Source organism: Ictalurus punctatus, chromosome 28, assembly GCF_001660625.3.
Source record: "Ictalurus punctatus breed USDA103 chromosome 28, Coco_2.0, whole genome shotgun sequence".
NCBI classification, from domain to species: Eukaryota; Metazoa; Chordata; class Actinopteri; order Siluriformes; family Ictaluridae; genus Ictalurus; species Ictalurus punctatus.
The window spans coordinates 16,143,089-16,158,457 of record NC_030443.2 but is presented as its reverse complement, the minus strand read 5'-3'; the positions used below and the strand labels follow the sequence as shown (position 1 = coordinate 16,158,457).

Below are 15,369 nucleotides of genomic sequence, written 5' to 3'. Positions count from 1 at the left end.
ATCAGTCAAAATGTGCATTAGGAAAACCAAAATTTGGTGTAATCACAGGACACATGCTAGTGTCAGTCATACCTAGTACAGTAATCTTAGAAAACACGGTACTTTAAGGTATTTATTTCGACTGTAAATAGTTCTTAGCATCCTAATGGCCTTCTCTGATGCGGAAACGGTGTCGTACATTTGGACGTTGTATACTTAAGGGTTCTTAGCTTCCTAAAATGTTCAAGTATTTGAAGCAAAATCTGGGCAGCACAGTGGTGGCAGCATGGTGGTGGTAGTATTGACAGGTCACAGCTCCAGGGTTTGATCCTGAGCTTGGGTTACTGTCTCATTGAAGTGTCTGAGTGGGTTTTGTCTGGGTTCTCCAGTTTCCTCCTACTGCCAAAAAACAGGAGTGAATTGGTGACTAGGTTTGAATAAATGTATGAATATGTGTGTGGGTGCACTGGCTGGCGTTTCATCCAGGGTGTATTCTCGCCTCACTGATTCTGGGATCGGATCTGGCTCCACCATGACTCTGACCAGGATAAAGTGCTTCAACAGCAAAGCTACAGTCTATTCATATATATTTCCGGTAAAATCTCATAGTGGTTCATGGGTTGTTTATTTATTGCTGGTTTTGTTAAAAAAAAAAAAAAAAACACACACACACACAAAACAGAGTAAATTATTTCTGTAACTCTTCTTTGTGACAAAGTCTACTGTTATAAACACTACACAAATAAAACGCAATTCAAGTGTGACTTTTTCGTTGTTGTTTTGACCAATGTGGATCATAAACGTAAGAAGTAAAGGAAAGAAAAGAAACAGCAGTGGGTGAAATGACAAAAATATCATTTCACGACACACAGACATTTCTACAATACACAATATGTATCATATCTGGCAACCTCCAGCAAAACCGTAGTCTTACATTTAAAAAGGAGGATAAACTGTTCCATTACTTTAAACTGAAAAGGGTTTAAAAATCCAATAATATCATTTGAATCCATTCTATTAATGAATAATAATTACATGGTCTCATAGCCCAATGTGGTCTTCTGCTGTTCCACCTCATGGTTTGATGTGTTTTACATGCTGAGATGCTTTTCTGCTCACCACGGTTGTAAAGACTGATTATTTGAGCTTCTATAAGCTTCCTGGTAGATCGAACCAATCAATAAGGCGTTTCCATCCACAGAACTGTCACTCACTCAAAAGTTTTTGTTTTTCCCCACCATTCTGTGTAAACTCTAGAGATTGTTGTGTGTGAAAATCCCAGGAGATCAGCAGTTTCTGAAATACTCAAACCAGCCTATATGACACCAACATCCATGCGACGGTTAAAGTCACAGAGGTCACACTTTTTCTTCGTTCTGATGTTTGTCGTGAACGTTAACTGAAGCACTCGACCTGTATCTGCATGATTTTATGCATTGTGCTTCCCCCACATGATTGCATAACCGCTTAAATGAGCAGGTCTATAGGTAAAGTGTATTGTTACATAATATCATCATACTGCGCGAGTAATGGAAATGTCGTGTGTTATTCGGTAAAAACTCCACTCTCACTGTGGTGATCCATTTCATCATTCATTTAGCCTTCATGCTTCCATACAGCAACAAGTAACTCATCGTATAACAGGACAAAAGTTATTCTATCAGATTAGAAAACATATTACTGATCAAAATCTGGAATTTAACGAAACATTTCAGGATTAGCAATTCAGAATTAGTATCACCCTTTCCCTTTGCATGTTTTGACCAAAGGGTGAAGCCAAAGTGTTAACCACATAATCATAACACAACATTGTTACTGTCACAAGAGTATATTTCATTCCAGTCATCTGAATTTGGCCCATTATAGAAAAAAGTTAAGTATTATCAACTTTCAGTAGTTTAACAGAGATTCTTACAGAGGTATGTTGGCACTAGGGGTGGACGATATGGCAAATATATCACGTACATACACAATAGATCATATCAATACCACAGCAATGCTGTATTCTTGAATCTGATCGGTCAGTTGTTGATTCATTTTCTATTACAGCAGCTCGGACAGTAGTGCCGGCTGTATTTCTAATCACAGGTTTAGTGTATATTAATGGGGACTTGTAAGGCTGACGCTCTGCATAATTCAAGCCGAACAATAAAATAAAAAATTTTAAAAAATGTTATTTGACAAAGAAAAATCTATAACTGAAGTTTTCATGAAGAAAGAGAGTTATGAACATTTATAGAAGGAGTCTCGAGTGTTAGCGTCAAGTTTTCTGACACTTTGTGCTTTCTGGTTTCTTGGCAACACGAGACTTTTTTTTTTGGTCTTATTAACTTCAAAGAGAGGAAAAAAATAGATGCTGGTGAAGGATTGAGCTGCTATATCGTAAATGTTTACAGGAACTAACTTGTCTCACGGACGTTCCACAACGTTAAACGTAACTATAAAGGGTTAAAAAGCGTTAACACAACGTGTAAAACGGTTAACAAGTTCAAAACTGCAGTTCTTTGTGAATTTCTGTAGTATAAGAGGAATAAAACACTTTGTGACATGCTGTTATAGGAAAATAGTAACCTCAGTGTGGTGTGTCGTTTATTTTCCTATATAACACACGTAGCACGTACATATCAAAGTGTTCTATTCCATACATATTATACTTCTGGACATCTTTAAGATACACTATAGGTATCAGGGTATGTCATTTTGCTGAGGTTTTGCAAACAAGTGCACAATAGTTTTCGTCCAACGTTAAGAAATAAAAATTTGTACAGATAGTGCAAAAAAAATAGTTGTATCAGAAAGTGACTTAGAACTTAAACTTCGAAAATAACGTGTTGTTATTTCACGATATCGATATAAAATCGTCATATCGCCCATCCCTAGTTTGGCACAGTTCAATATTGCATTATTGCAGTGTCAGAAATGGCAAATAAACTAATAATACATACAACATCCTACAATACATCATCATCATCATCATCATCATCATCATCATCGCTTCCATTATTGACCAAATACTAAAATACTCTATAGACTCAGGACATGTTTGAGCTTCACATTAGCAGGTCTGTTATTTCTGACACTATAAAATATTTTGAAGCATGTAGCGTCACTTATATAATCATTACTATGTTCTTTAAAACAAGAAACAGCTGTAGTGTTGTGAGGTTCATGAGGAAGATATGAAACGGAAAGTTGAAAATAAAAAAAATAAAAAATCACCCAAGCAAACGTGTTCACTTACAAGCGCGAAATGGTTTTTCTACCAAACGTACAAGAACGATACGACGAGAAATTCAGTGTGGACCGTCCTCAATGACTACCTCTACCTCGTCTTAGCACCAGATCATAAAACATAGTTATTGCTAACAAATTAAAAGGAATATTATTAAAATCTTATGAGCTGAATTGGTTGAACATGAAAAATATAGTCAATAGAAATGCCTTTAAATTAGTACTAGTACTGCGTTGTGGCGCGAAAGCAATCGGATTAACAGCGTGTAAACTGTACCTGTGAATGTTTGGCTCATGAACTGTTAACTGACAAAAAGCGTGGCACCATGATTAGTGTTTAAAAAGAAAATGACAGGACAATAACTACCCCAGGAAAACTACCCCGGGTGGTGTTTATCATGTACATAGCATTTGTTTTTGCTTCTTGAAGAGAAACATCTTTTACATACAGCTTCATGAGTGCATGCTATAGTCAAGACTAAGTCATTTTTACGACTCTTTTTATCCATAAATATTCAGTGTGCTGTTTTAATGATAGAAAATAACAATAAAGTTCGCTGTGGATGAACATACATCACTGAGTAGTGTATTGATATGTATCGCGTTGGAGTAATGTATATCTGGGCTGCACTAGAGGATAATCGGATTCATTTAGAGACGAAAGGTGTTTACAGGTCTTAGTCTTAAACTATTATGTTCCCTGGTAAAACTCCGATGGGGGGGGGGGGGGGGGGGTATGGGCTAAGGCCAAAACGGCAAAATATTAAGCTTTTAACAACAAATCATTGGTCAGAAAATTAGCACGAGTTAAACAAGCGCACTCCTGAGACCTCCTGTGCCTCCATTTGCTGTTTAGTTTTGCTGCAGTGAACTGTGGGGGGGGGGGGGGGGGGGGGGGGTAATCTGTAGTCTTCTTGTATGCGAAGGTAAAGTCATGATAATGATTAAAACGTTTGATGTACATTTCTGGGTGTACAAAATTAAAATAAAGTAAAAATAATAATAAATAAATAAACAAACAAGAAGCTGTTTGCGAGTTCACTCAACAAGGCTTAAGCATTTAAAGAAATGGAAGGGAAAAGCTATCCCATAATAAGTTACTTTATCTATTTGTTTCCTGACCAACGATTTGTTGTTAAGATAACTAATTAAAAGCTTCATATTTTGCCGGAGTATGGTTTAGGGCTGTGGTGATTGGAACGGTGCTTGCATTTCAGTGTAACACTCCTGCAAGCCACGGATCAAAATGAAATGCAATGCAATTCCATGAATTTAAATGCGTTTCATTCTTTAAAAAAAAAGAAGAAAAAAAAAGAAAGAAAAACAAAATAGATCAACATGACATAAGAGTGATTCGATGACGGGTTTCGCTTCTCAGCACGACACGTCCTCGTGATCATGAGAAGGTGTGATTGCTTTTCTACCTGGCTTGCCGTCTTCTCCGTACTGTACAGATTTAAACTCGTACGTTGAACGCTTTGTTTGTCATCACTGAAGTTTGTTCGGGAGAAATTCTGTGAGCCGTCGGGTTCCGAAAAACCCGACAACTCGGATACCGATTCGTTTCGCTGGAATGTTTTCACTGTATGCGATTGATGAAGCGCATCACAGGATCTTGTATTCATTTCCAAACCAAAAAAAAAACAAGAAGAAGATACGCCAATCGGATCCGGACGTTCGACTAAAGCCTGTTTTACACTGTGCAATTTCAGCTGACTTCAAACTGTACGAGATCCAGATGAAATAGAACTCTATAACGTGATTATGTGATAATGTGCTCCACGAGCTTGAGGTAATAATGAGATTTTTCTCTCATTAGCATGTTTCGTTTCCGTTTCGTCATCACCACTAACATATGTGCAGCTGTCCCGTGAGTATGGTGCAATCTTATACCGTCCTCCCATTGGTGGATTTTTAGATGAGCGTCGTTTTATTTTGAAAAATGTCGGATCCAGTGCTAAAAAAATGACAGTGAATCAGCTGCTGGTGAGCACATTCTCAACTAAAATTCTCAATTCTCAAAAAAAAAAATTTGCCTGCGATTTTTGAAATTATACAGTGTAAAGCTGCCTTACAAGAGCTGGCTTAAAAGAGATGACTCATTACGAACGACACGTCACTTCAAAGTGTGTGGGATTTTTTCTCTGAGTAAATACTGTAACGTGAAGTTTGATAACTGCATGATCTGTCAAAATCTGTGATTATAATTGGGGTCCATTACATTTTTAACATTCTATCAATCTTGAAGTTTGGCCCAGGCATTATGAATGTAGATAAATGTAAAATATAATAATAATAATAATAATAATAATGGAGTAACTACATGGTGATTCTAATAACCTGTTGCTTCTTCGACCTATTATAACTATATTATACAGCTAATGTTGACTAGAAAGGACCTTAACTTCCCTCTTTAATACATATTTAGTGTTGGAAAGCTAACAAGCTTTCAAGAAAGTATTATTATTCTTCATATTACACGTAACTTTATCAGCGCATTTCACTTGCATGAACTCTACACTTGATCGATTGCTCTCTACCAGCACCTCACGGATCGGTAGGATTTAAATCCGTGATTTACCTGAGCCCTAACCTCTCCTCCGTTCACTATAACATGGCCACGCTCTCAGGGGTGCAGTTGAGGTGTGTGGAGGTGCCGCTTCCCCCGGGTGACTTCATGCTGCGAGCACCACAGCCCATGGGCACGCTTTTCCCCATGCCTCCTACGATGACTCCTGCGCTCGAGGTGTCGTGCAGCCTGCCGTTGACGAGGGCGGCCATCATGGTGTCGCTGCTGACGCTGCCAAACTCGTAGGTGAAGGTTCCGTAATAGACCAGGACGAGGACCGTGAAGATCCACTCGCAGATGGCGGCAGCGTGCTGCAACTCGAAGCTCTCGTGAATGAAGAAGATGCCGCCTGGGTTAGGTCGGGGAGTTAAAGAGGAACAACCGGAAATCTTCGAAAGGCGTTACTCATAGCTTCAAGTCTTCCCTGATCATTATCCACATTCTGTGTTTTTAGATTTATTTTTATCTATGAGGCAAGAATAAATAACGGACTACTTCGACTACAAAAAAATAAAAAACAAAACCCTGCAGCAAAATTGCTTTAATTTTCATACAGATCGCATGTATACAGTTGAGTGCAAAAGTTTGCACACCCCTAAGCAGTGTGAGGTAGGCTTTAAAATTTTAATTTACAATGGACAAATAGTTTATGTTAAGAGTTCACATTTTTCACCAGTTTGGTTTGGATTTTTTATTCCCCCCCCCCCCCCCCCCATTTACTTTCCTTCCTTTCTTTTTTTTTTTTTTTAGGTCTTAGCTGTTTTGTTTTATTCTCACTGGCTCTTATCTCAACTGCTTGAGCAAACTGCTTCAGAGTTTGAGTCTGTTTGACTTCCTAAAGACCTAAAGTAAACATGATGACTGTTAGGATTCATTAGTACTGAGTACTAATGTACTGAGGTGTATTTAAATGAAGTAACTAGAGCATGACAATGGGTATTCAAAAGAATTGAGCAGGGTGATAAAGATAACTCACTTGGAAACCACTGTTTTAATACTGTACATCACCAAAATACCACCTAGTTTTAGATAAATGCCCGACAGAGTATTTCCCCCTCCTCAGATGAAACACTGATGATTAATAAGCAAGCCAACCAGTTTGTCAACTTCTGATTTACATCAACTTAATCTTAAAGTTATTGTCAAAGCATAAATGTCTTTGTTTATCAAACCGAACTAAAACTTCCTGCCAAATTTATTACTTCAGTAACACTGAAGTACTCGTGTGTGTGTGTGTGTGTTTTTGTTAAATACCCAATCAGCCATAAATTACCAAGCATGATCACTGCACAGCTGATTACCATATAGCTACGCCCACGAAGCTCTCACAATAAAAAACTGAAGACTAAACATCGAAAGCGCTCCAATAATGCAGCTCAGCCACTGCAGAGCATCGGCTATCAAAGATACTAACCTTTTTTATCGAGTGCCATTACTTTTGTCCTAATCGAATGGTGAGTTTTATTTGTCTTTTGGATTGCTCTCCTTCATATCATTAATATGAAATGACAAGATTTTCTTTAAACTCATATGCGTAATTGAAATAAATAAGCGAATTCAACTTGTCATCTTTATACGTGTACAGTTATACGATTTATATTTACTCAGGAGCTCTCGTAGGATTCAAACGGACTGGATTTTCATGATTCTCGTGGAAGCGCTCCTGCGAACAATTTAGGAATAAATTCCTTGGGATGCAGCTTGATAATTGAGTAAGGATACTGAGGATGAGAGAGATCAGCACTCCAGCTGACAGAGCCACGCGCACATGGGCCATCCAGAAGTCCAGCGCTGTCTCGGCCATGCGGTATGTGAGCACACACTGCAGACACACGAATAGCAGACCTGCTGGAAATGCCACACCGGCCCCCACGTAGTGCAGAGTCTTCGCATGGTCGACCTGAAAGAGGAAAAAAAAATTTGGTTAAAAAGGGATCTCAGGGGTAGATATGGTTATTTATTTCGTTCTCAGCTCACCTGGAAGTTGCCCACCATGACGAGTCCCAGAGCGTTGACACAACCCGACACCAGCGCACTGGTGTTGACCCAGCAGTGGTGGCTGTGCTCGATCACATGAGCGTAACGCAACATACAAATCATCACAACTACAGAGAGCGAGAGGAGGAGACAGAGAGACAGAGAGAATATGGTTGAAAACAAATAAACCAAGAAATAGGCTAACTAGTGTTAATATCAAATGAGTGGCCTAATGAGCGAATCTGTATCAGAGTGAAATCGATACTTTTGGTCCGCTTGCTATTTGGTTTGAGGGTGCAGACTAAAATACATGGCATGTTTGATTCACTTCCAGCAGTCAACTCGGTTCTGAGTCGAATCACTTTCTCACTACAAATTAACCTTAACGATCGGGAGATTTTTGACATTTCTATGCGCGCTTAGTTATTGTCTGTTCACATTTTCCTTTGAAATAAAAGTACGAGGGCATTTTCAGCCCTACAACCCAACTCCACAACCTCAAACCTGCACCCCCCCACCCTTTTTTTCTTTTTGCAAAAGAGCATATAGCATGTTGCTAGTCCGTACAGGATTTCATTGAGTTATTTTGTGATTGTTGAAACAAAAAATGTTTGCTTTTCCCGCAGGCTTTCAGTTCCACGCAATTCGTGGAGTTTCGTTTAGCAGAAAACTACGTGAATTGGCGAAATCGCAGTTGCATGAAACTGTTCCGCAAAGTCTTTCACGGCAATGTTTGTTGCTAAACAAGACCTTTTAGCTGTACTCATGTTCGACTCGCGTGATTCGAAGAGGGCTTTGGCTGAATGATGTCACATGACCGACCAAATCTGTGGTAATTTTGAAAAATCTGCGAGCTCCTCTGAATATTGCTTGATTTTGCTTTTGTTTCTGCGATCAAAAAATCACGAAATCCTAGAGGGACTGAATACAAATAAAGCTAAAATATCAAGCTAGCTCTGATTCAGACTCGGCAAATAGACTAGTAGGTGTGAAAACCCACTGAGAGTGCGAGGTGGTCCTAGCTTCCGTTGCAGTCAGAAAGTGATTCGACTCTGAATCGACTCGAATGCTGGAAGTCAATCAGACATGCCATGCAGTTTTTATGCAGATGCGAGCTTCTGAAGTGATCCACGAGGCACAAACTGAGCTAAAGGAGGGAGCTGTTGTGCTGCAGAAATGCCATGTGGTCTGGAGATTTGGACCAACAAACAAGTAGAGAAAATAAACGTTGAATGTGACACACAACATGTTTTAAGTTACTTATTTATCTAATTATTTACTTCACGCTTCAGTGATTTTTGTATTTTCTACGCACACTTAGTAAAGGTTTTTTTTCCCACCTATTTTCCTATAAGCTCTATATGTTCCTCAGCCAAAGGTTTTTAGTTTTATTTAATTCTGTACAGCGTAAAACCAAACATCCGATGAACCAAAAGTATCAATTTCACTTGAATTCAGAGTCAGGTGGAAAAAACTGTAAAGTTTAAATTTAAAAAAACCCCATCAAAATCACAGTGTTGTCCATTATCAGTGTTTCCAGCTTGTTAAATTCACACGTATTAAGCACTCACAAGCAAGCTTGAGATGATTATTTACCCATAAAAGCCCCGACGTTGCCTATGAGACTGAAGAGACAGCTCTCAGGTGGGTAACAGCCGCATTTACTGAAAAAGAAAAATCACAAACAGCGCGATTAGAAATTGACGATATGTTCGTGCGTCATTCAGAAAATCTGAGCGCGAGAATCCGGCTGTAGGAAGAGAAGAAACCTGATGAGAGGGATGTCCTGTGGAGTACAGCAGGTCTTGGGGAAGCCCCTCTTAGCTGTTTCCTCATTACAAGTCACATTATACGTCCTGTGAATCATGTAACAGTGTGTTAGATAATGAGATAGAACAGGCCATTTTCCACAAGCCGTGTATGTGTGGCGGACTGGAAAAACCCGTTGGATGTTTCTGTGGCTGGATTCTGTCAAAAACTTCATGCAGACGAAAATCTGTTTTGTTTCGGGGTTTTTTTTGTGTGTGCTAGCATAGGTTTTTCCACCCTAAACATACTCTAGAACCATGTTGGGTATGAAGCTAGTTTAACAAACGCAGTGGGGAGGAGTCAGTCTCCAAACAAAACTGTCTAAAACCTTGCTAGCTAAGTGTGTTTTTCCTCACACAATAAATGCCACGCTTTTGGATAGATTTGCCACGGCGAACTAGACATAAGCTCAATTCAGTTTGATTGTTTTAATACCAGCTGCTAAAATGTCTGTGATGCTCCTGCAGGACATTCGGAGTAAAAGTGATTTTCTCCATTTTCACTTTTGGGTTAAACCAGATTGTGTTGCCAGGTGTTCGGTTTTCAACCGTTATTCGGATTTTCCTTTTCAATATTTGTTAGTGTCATATGTAATAATAAAATAAAAATGAAATAAAAGGATGGTATTTATGATAGCGGTGAGTTGTAAAACTGGTGTTAATTCCATCCAGTCGCTTTGTTTCAGACAGACCTGGCAACTTCTGAATGCTAAAGAAGCACTTTCATTTCAGAACTATATATATAGTAGATATATATACTCCGATCAGCCACAACATTAAAACCATTTAAAAACAACGATTTTTTAAAATTTAGTAAACCCGTGTTGTGTTTGAAATTGTTTGATATCCACGAGAGCGGAGCATCTTTGCGAATTATTTGAACAAAAAGACGAAAATGTTCAACAATAAAGACAATTTTTCACAGCCTTCTTTGCTCATGGGGTGACAATATTAATGGAGGGCACGGTATAGTAGATTTCACCATGCGAAGGGTTTTTCCAGGCTGCCACACGTATAATAATAATGATCTGTGCTATGTGAAGGCTTACGGAAATTGTTGACTTACCAGTTTTCGACTGGACACACATGGTGGTTCATCACTGCCATGGCATACCTGGGAAACACAATAATTTACTTAGATGGTATCTTCTCATCTTCGTGTGATGGCATCGCAACACGGGTAAATTACAGCTTTTAAAACAAAAAACGGATATAAAAGAATGTAAATAAAAGAACAACATATCAGGTCTTAAACGTAACTGCAATGTTGGGTTTTGCAATACTGATATTGGAGAAGCAGGAAATATGCAAATGAGCAAATCTCCAAAAAACTGTTTAACGCAATCTTATCAGCATTTTTTCTGTTATCATAACATTGGCAAAACAATTACTCTGGGTGAAATGAATGTTGCAGTGCTGATCTTTACTTGTGACCCGTTCACCTAGTTTTAATAGTGCAAAAGTTTGTGCCCCTATGGTTTCTGTGTGGAAACAAACCTGTACTGTACGTCTGTTTTGCCAGTGTATTTAGGGGAGAATTCAGAAGCTGTTCAGAGGATATTAAAGAGGTTGTGCATTCGAGTTATTAGGGAACATTTTGATCACATTCAGAAAGTTAGAATCAAACTAATCTCACCTGGATACTGTAGGCTTGTACATAAGAACTAGGTGTGTAACGATCAGATGGTTTGTATTGATGCATCGATTTAAAAGGCAATGATTGAAATGAATCACAGGGAAGACAACTGTTGTGTAAAAAAAATCATTCATATTTTTAAACCGACTTGTAAATAGGCTAGCAAGGTGATTTGTAAGTCTGTAAGTCTGATACATAATATAGTCCGTCTTTACGTCATAATACACAAATTGACTGCACACCTATCCCAAATTCTAACATAAAGTTAGTCATGAAGTGATTAATTAAATCAAACTGTATCGTAGTGAGTCAAGTGATATCATTAAATGTCTAATTATTGCTTTAGTAATCCAAATTGTATTATCTGGAAGCCTGTGGGCTACACCCCTAGTAAAAACTTTTGCTGTAATCATAAAGATTAGACTACCATGACCAAACTGTCAACTCGTTAAAGAGCTAATCTACATCAGGAGTTCTGTAAAGCTGATTTGTTACAGTGTGTATTGTTAAAAGTGTTATGAAACTTCTTGAACTCAAGTTGATTGGTCTTCTTCCACTATTATTTGTTTAATATTCCCATACACTATCTAGGTGTTCTTCATTTTATCCTATAGGGTGTGCTAACTTTTACCCTGTATATTACAAGGCACATTTTGGATCCATATCATTCAAGCACCTGGACAACAGGCATTTATGTTTCCCAAGAACTTTCCACACACTTACACTATCCATATCCCTGTGATGGAGAATGCCGACAGGCTGACTGGCAGAACAATCCAGGCAGTCATGAGGCAGTCTGTGAGCAGCCCTTGTGCAAAGCATGAGGGGCTGCCGGATCAGGGCTACGGTGACGGGAGGAGAGATGCGGTCAGGTGAAGCCATGCAGTGCAGGGAATATGAGAGGAGTGTTGAGGGGGGACCACAGGACAGGTCCTTCAACTACATCCGGCACCCTTCAGACAGCAAGCTGTTAAGAAAAAGAGATGTTCAGGAAACTTCCTGGTCAGGGTTGTGGTGGATCCCAAGTTTATTCAAGGAACACTAGGTATGAGGTGGGGACATGTTCTGGATGGGACACAAGTCCATCACAGGGCACCACACACACACACACACACACACACACACACTCATTCACACTCACACCTAGGGGTAATTTAGAGTCACCAGTCCACCTAATGGCAAGTTTTTGGGAGGAAACAGGAAGAAACCCATGCAGACACAGAGAGAACATACACACAGGCAGTAACCTGAGCTCAGAATCGACCACTGAGCCTGGAATTATGAGGCTATAAAAAGTCTATCTGCACCCCCATGATAACAAAATTAGAAAATCAGATTTTCTGGCTATATCTCGGAGGTCACAGTGGCTTAGTGGTCAAAATGGTTGCATGGGGGTTTCCTCTGGATAAACCGGTTTCAGTCCAACAACATGCATTGTAGTCCTGATTAGTATTTCCATATTCGGTGGGTTGGTGCCCCCGCCTTGTTCCCTAGGATAGTTCCCTGGGATCAGCTCCAGGCTCCCTGTAACCCTGCGTAGGACAAGCGGTCCAGAAAATGGATGGATGGCTACACCTCAGGGACCCCTAGGTTCTCTGAGACCCCATGGTTCTCCATCTGTGTCCTTTTCTGACCATAACACTACTTCCAGCTATATATAAATGTACTTTTGTTTTGCGAATTTATTTATTTTCCACCAGAAAAACTGAGGTGTTTTAAATCCCAGTAAGTCCCTGCTACACTCATATTAGCACAATGTCTGCCTAACTGCTGTGTTGAGAAAAGACCAGCACCTAGAAAACATCTGGCCAGTGGTGGTCACTATGCACTGATGGACAGCACAGATTGGTGTGCTCCAGTCTGTTTATCTGTATACAAACAAAGTGTCCAATATGGGAGGTTAATCTAATAACCTGAATCGGACAGCATTTTGATGCAACTGTATAGAAAACAGTTGCACACATTTTTTTGTCATTTAAAAGATGACCAGCTCTTTAAATAGTGTATATATATATTTAAAATAAAATACAAACATAGCTCAGTGTGTATATCACGGTTAGGCGTCAGCTAGCTATCTTGAATGCTAATCTCCTTTCCGTTACCATTTAAAAACAATCTGCGAGCCATCAATACAAATAATGAAACCACATTTACACTTAACACTCTTATGCAAGTCATTTATATCCTTAGGGTTATTACTGATAAAAATCACTGAAACGTTTTCTTGCTTACCGCAGCCTTTCCAACTAATCAATGAATGAATGTTGTTGCAGGGTTAATGCTGCCAGGGTTGCCAGGTCTGTGTGAAACAAAGTTACTGGATGGAATTAACACGAGCTCTATACCAGAAATTTTACAACTCACCGCGATCATAAATATCATCCTTTTATTACAGGTGTATTATTACGTATGACGCTAACAAATAATGAAAATAAATGAAAAGGAAAAATTAGGAACAGAATAACGATTTAAACCCGAGCACCTGGCAACACAAGCGCCAGCACCGGACAGCCATTAGAGGGCGGAGCTACCTGCGCAGCATCATAATATAACCAATTATATATATATTTGTATTTCGGTTATACTTGTGTGCGAATTATATTCAATTATAAATATATGTAAAGTGTATTAGAGAGTGACTGTGTATGAGACAAATTATTTACAATAAAAAAAAGCTTTATTTTTAATTTCTACAACCACGCAGGGTTGCCAGGTGTGAGCCCAGAAAATCATCCCCAAAAAAAACACCTGCTCAAAAACGCTGCTTCATATCAAAACTGTAACATTTAAAGGAAAGATTCACATTAAAAAAAGAAGAAGCATTAAAAACAGTGTGTGTGTGTGTGTGTGTGTGGGGGGGGGGGGGGTAGGAAAACGTATGTCTGCATTTGAATGGGTTTTGTAATATTTTAAGTGAGAAATAAAATAATCAACCACTCTCAAGTTATTTTCCTAAAACAGCACGCCCAAAAGTGATTTCTCTTATACCACAACAAACTACCAACAATTACAATTTGTAGTCATTAAAGAACGTCACATAACACACATTGTATAGTATCAGCTGGTTGTTAACGTGGTTATTACTGTATGTTATCCCATGTGGTTTATAGTGTGGTTACTATAGTATTTTATCTGCTTGCTAGTGTGTTACTAAGTTAGTACTATATTATTCCAGGTGGTTGCTAATGTGTTGCTAGGTGGTCACTATATATGGTATTTCATCTAGTTGCTATCATGTTAACTAGTTGCTATGTTATCCCAGCTGTTCCTAGGGTATTGAGGGTATTAAGTGGTTTCTATAGTATTCCTGGTGATTTCTTTTCCCTGCTGAAAAACAAAAACAAAACACAATAGAAACCATCACAGAAATGCTAATGATTTCTATTGCAAACCATCAACAAACCATTTCCATTACCATTATTGGTCCTTAATGGTATCCACTAAACATGCCGGGAATAGAAGACAACAAATTACCAGCAGAGCCCCCAAAAACGGTGCACTATTTTTTGCCTTTTCTGTGATGGTTTCTGTTGTTTTTTTGTTTTTTTCCCAGCAGGGTAAATAAATCACCAGGAACATGCCTACTTTGAAGATGCTAAAATGCTAAATTATTTTTGATTTATTTTGTGTGTGTGTGTTTTTTTTTTTTTATCACAACATAATTCCCATAGATCAATTTGTGTTATTCCCAAGTCCTGATGACTTTATTATTCTAAAGTGTGGGTTTAAAAATATTTTTAAAAAAATAAAGAATGATTGTGTCTAAACTACTGGAATAAAGTTGGTGTGACGTTGGACGTTCGATATTCGCGGATATGAGGAAATTAAGGGACCGTCTCTAAAGTTGCATACAACATTGTTAAACACGTTTCTAACTTCAATAGCATTTGAAGGGAATGACTTACAGTCATATAACCAACTGTAAAGTGTTCATGTAGGTGTCAGCTATAATGCTCACCTCTTAGATTTTTGATATTTTTTAATAAAATAAACTATTAAATCATATAAATATTGCCATGTATTTTATTACTGCATGGGCCCATGCACATTTACATTTATTCACTTAGCAGATGCTTTTATCCAAAGCGACTTACAAATGAGAAATGAGAAATATCGTGCAAATGAGAACTATCGTGCCCTGCGTTGGATTGGTGCCCTGTCCAGGGTGT

General features: G+C 38.6%; 1 protein-coding gene across 1 annotated transcript; it reads right to left on the bottom strand.

The window, feature by feature from the left end:
• Window positions 1-5,239: 5,239 nt before the first annotated feature.
• tmem150ab (transmembrane protein 150Ab) lies at window positions 5,240-13,836 on the bottom strand. Its single transcript, XM_017460386.3, has 8 exons — window positions 13,433-13,836; window positions 11,924-12,167; window positions 10,631-10,678; window positions 9,526-9,612; window positions 9,353-9,420; window positions 7,757-7,884; window positions 7,502-7,679; window positions 5,240-6,128 (listed from the first exon to the last, which is right to left on the bottom strand). Exons 2-8 carry the CDS (start codon window positions 11,986-11,988, stop codon window positions 5,818-5,820), a joined length of 885 nt encoding a protein of 294 aa, XP_017315875.1. The 5' UTR covers window positions 11,989-12,167; window positions 13,433-13,836; the 3' UTR covers window positions 5,240-5,817.
• Between the last annotated feature and the right edge of the window lie 1,533 nt (window positions 13,837-15,369).

Bases quoted from the DNA above. Each gene is read 5' to 3' on its own strand.
- tmem150ab (XM_017460386.3), bottom strand. From the start codon at position 11,988: ATGACTGCCTGGATTGTTCTGCCAGTCAGCCTGTCGGCATTCTCCATC. The intron at 7,885-9,352 runs GTAAATAATCAT...CGCTCTCTGTAG, and splicing joins CAACGTCGGGGCTTTTATGG to TTGTGATGATTTGTATGTTG. The intron at 6,129-7,501 runs GTATCCTTACTC...GACCTAACCCAG, and splicing joins GCTGATCTCTCTCATCCTCA to GCGGCATCTTCTTCATTCAC.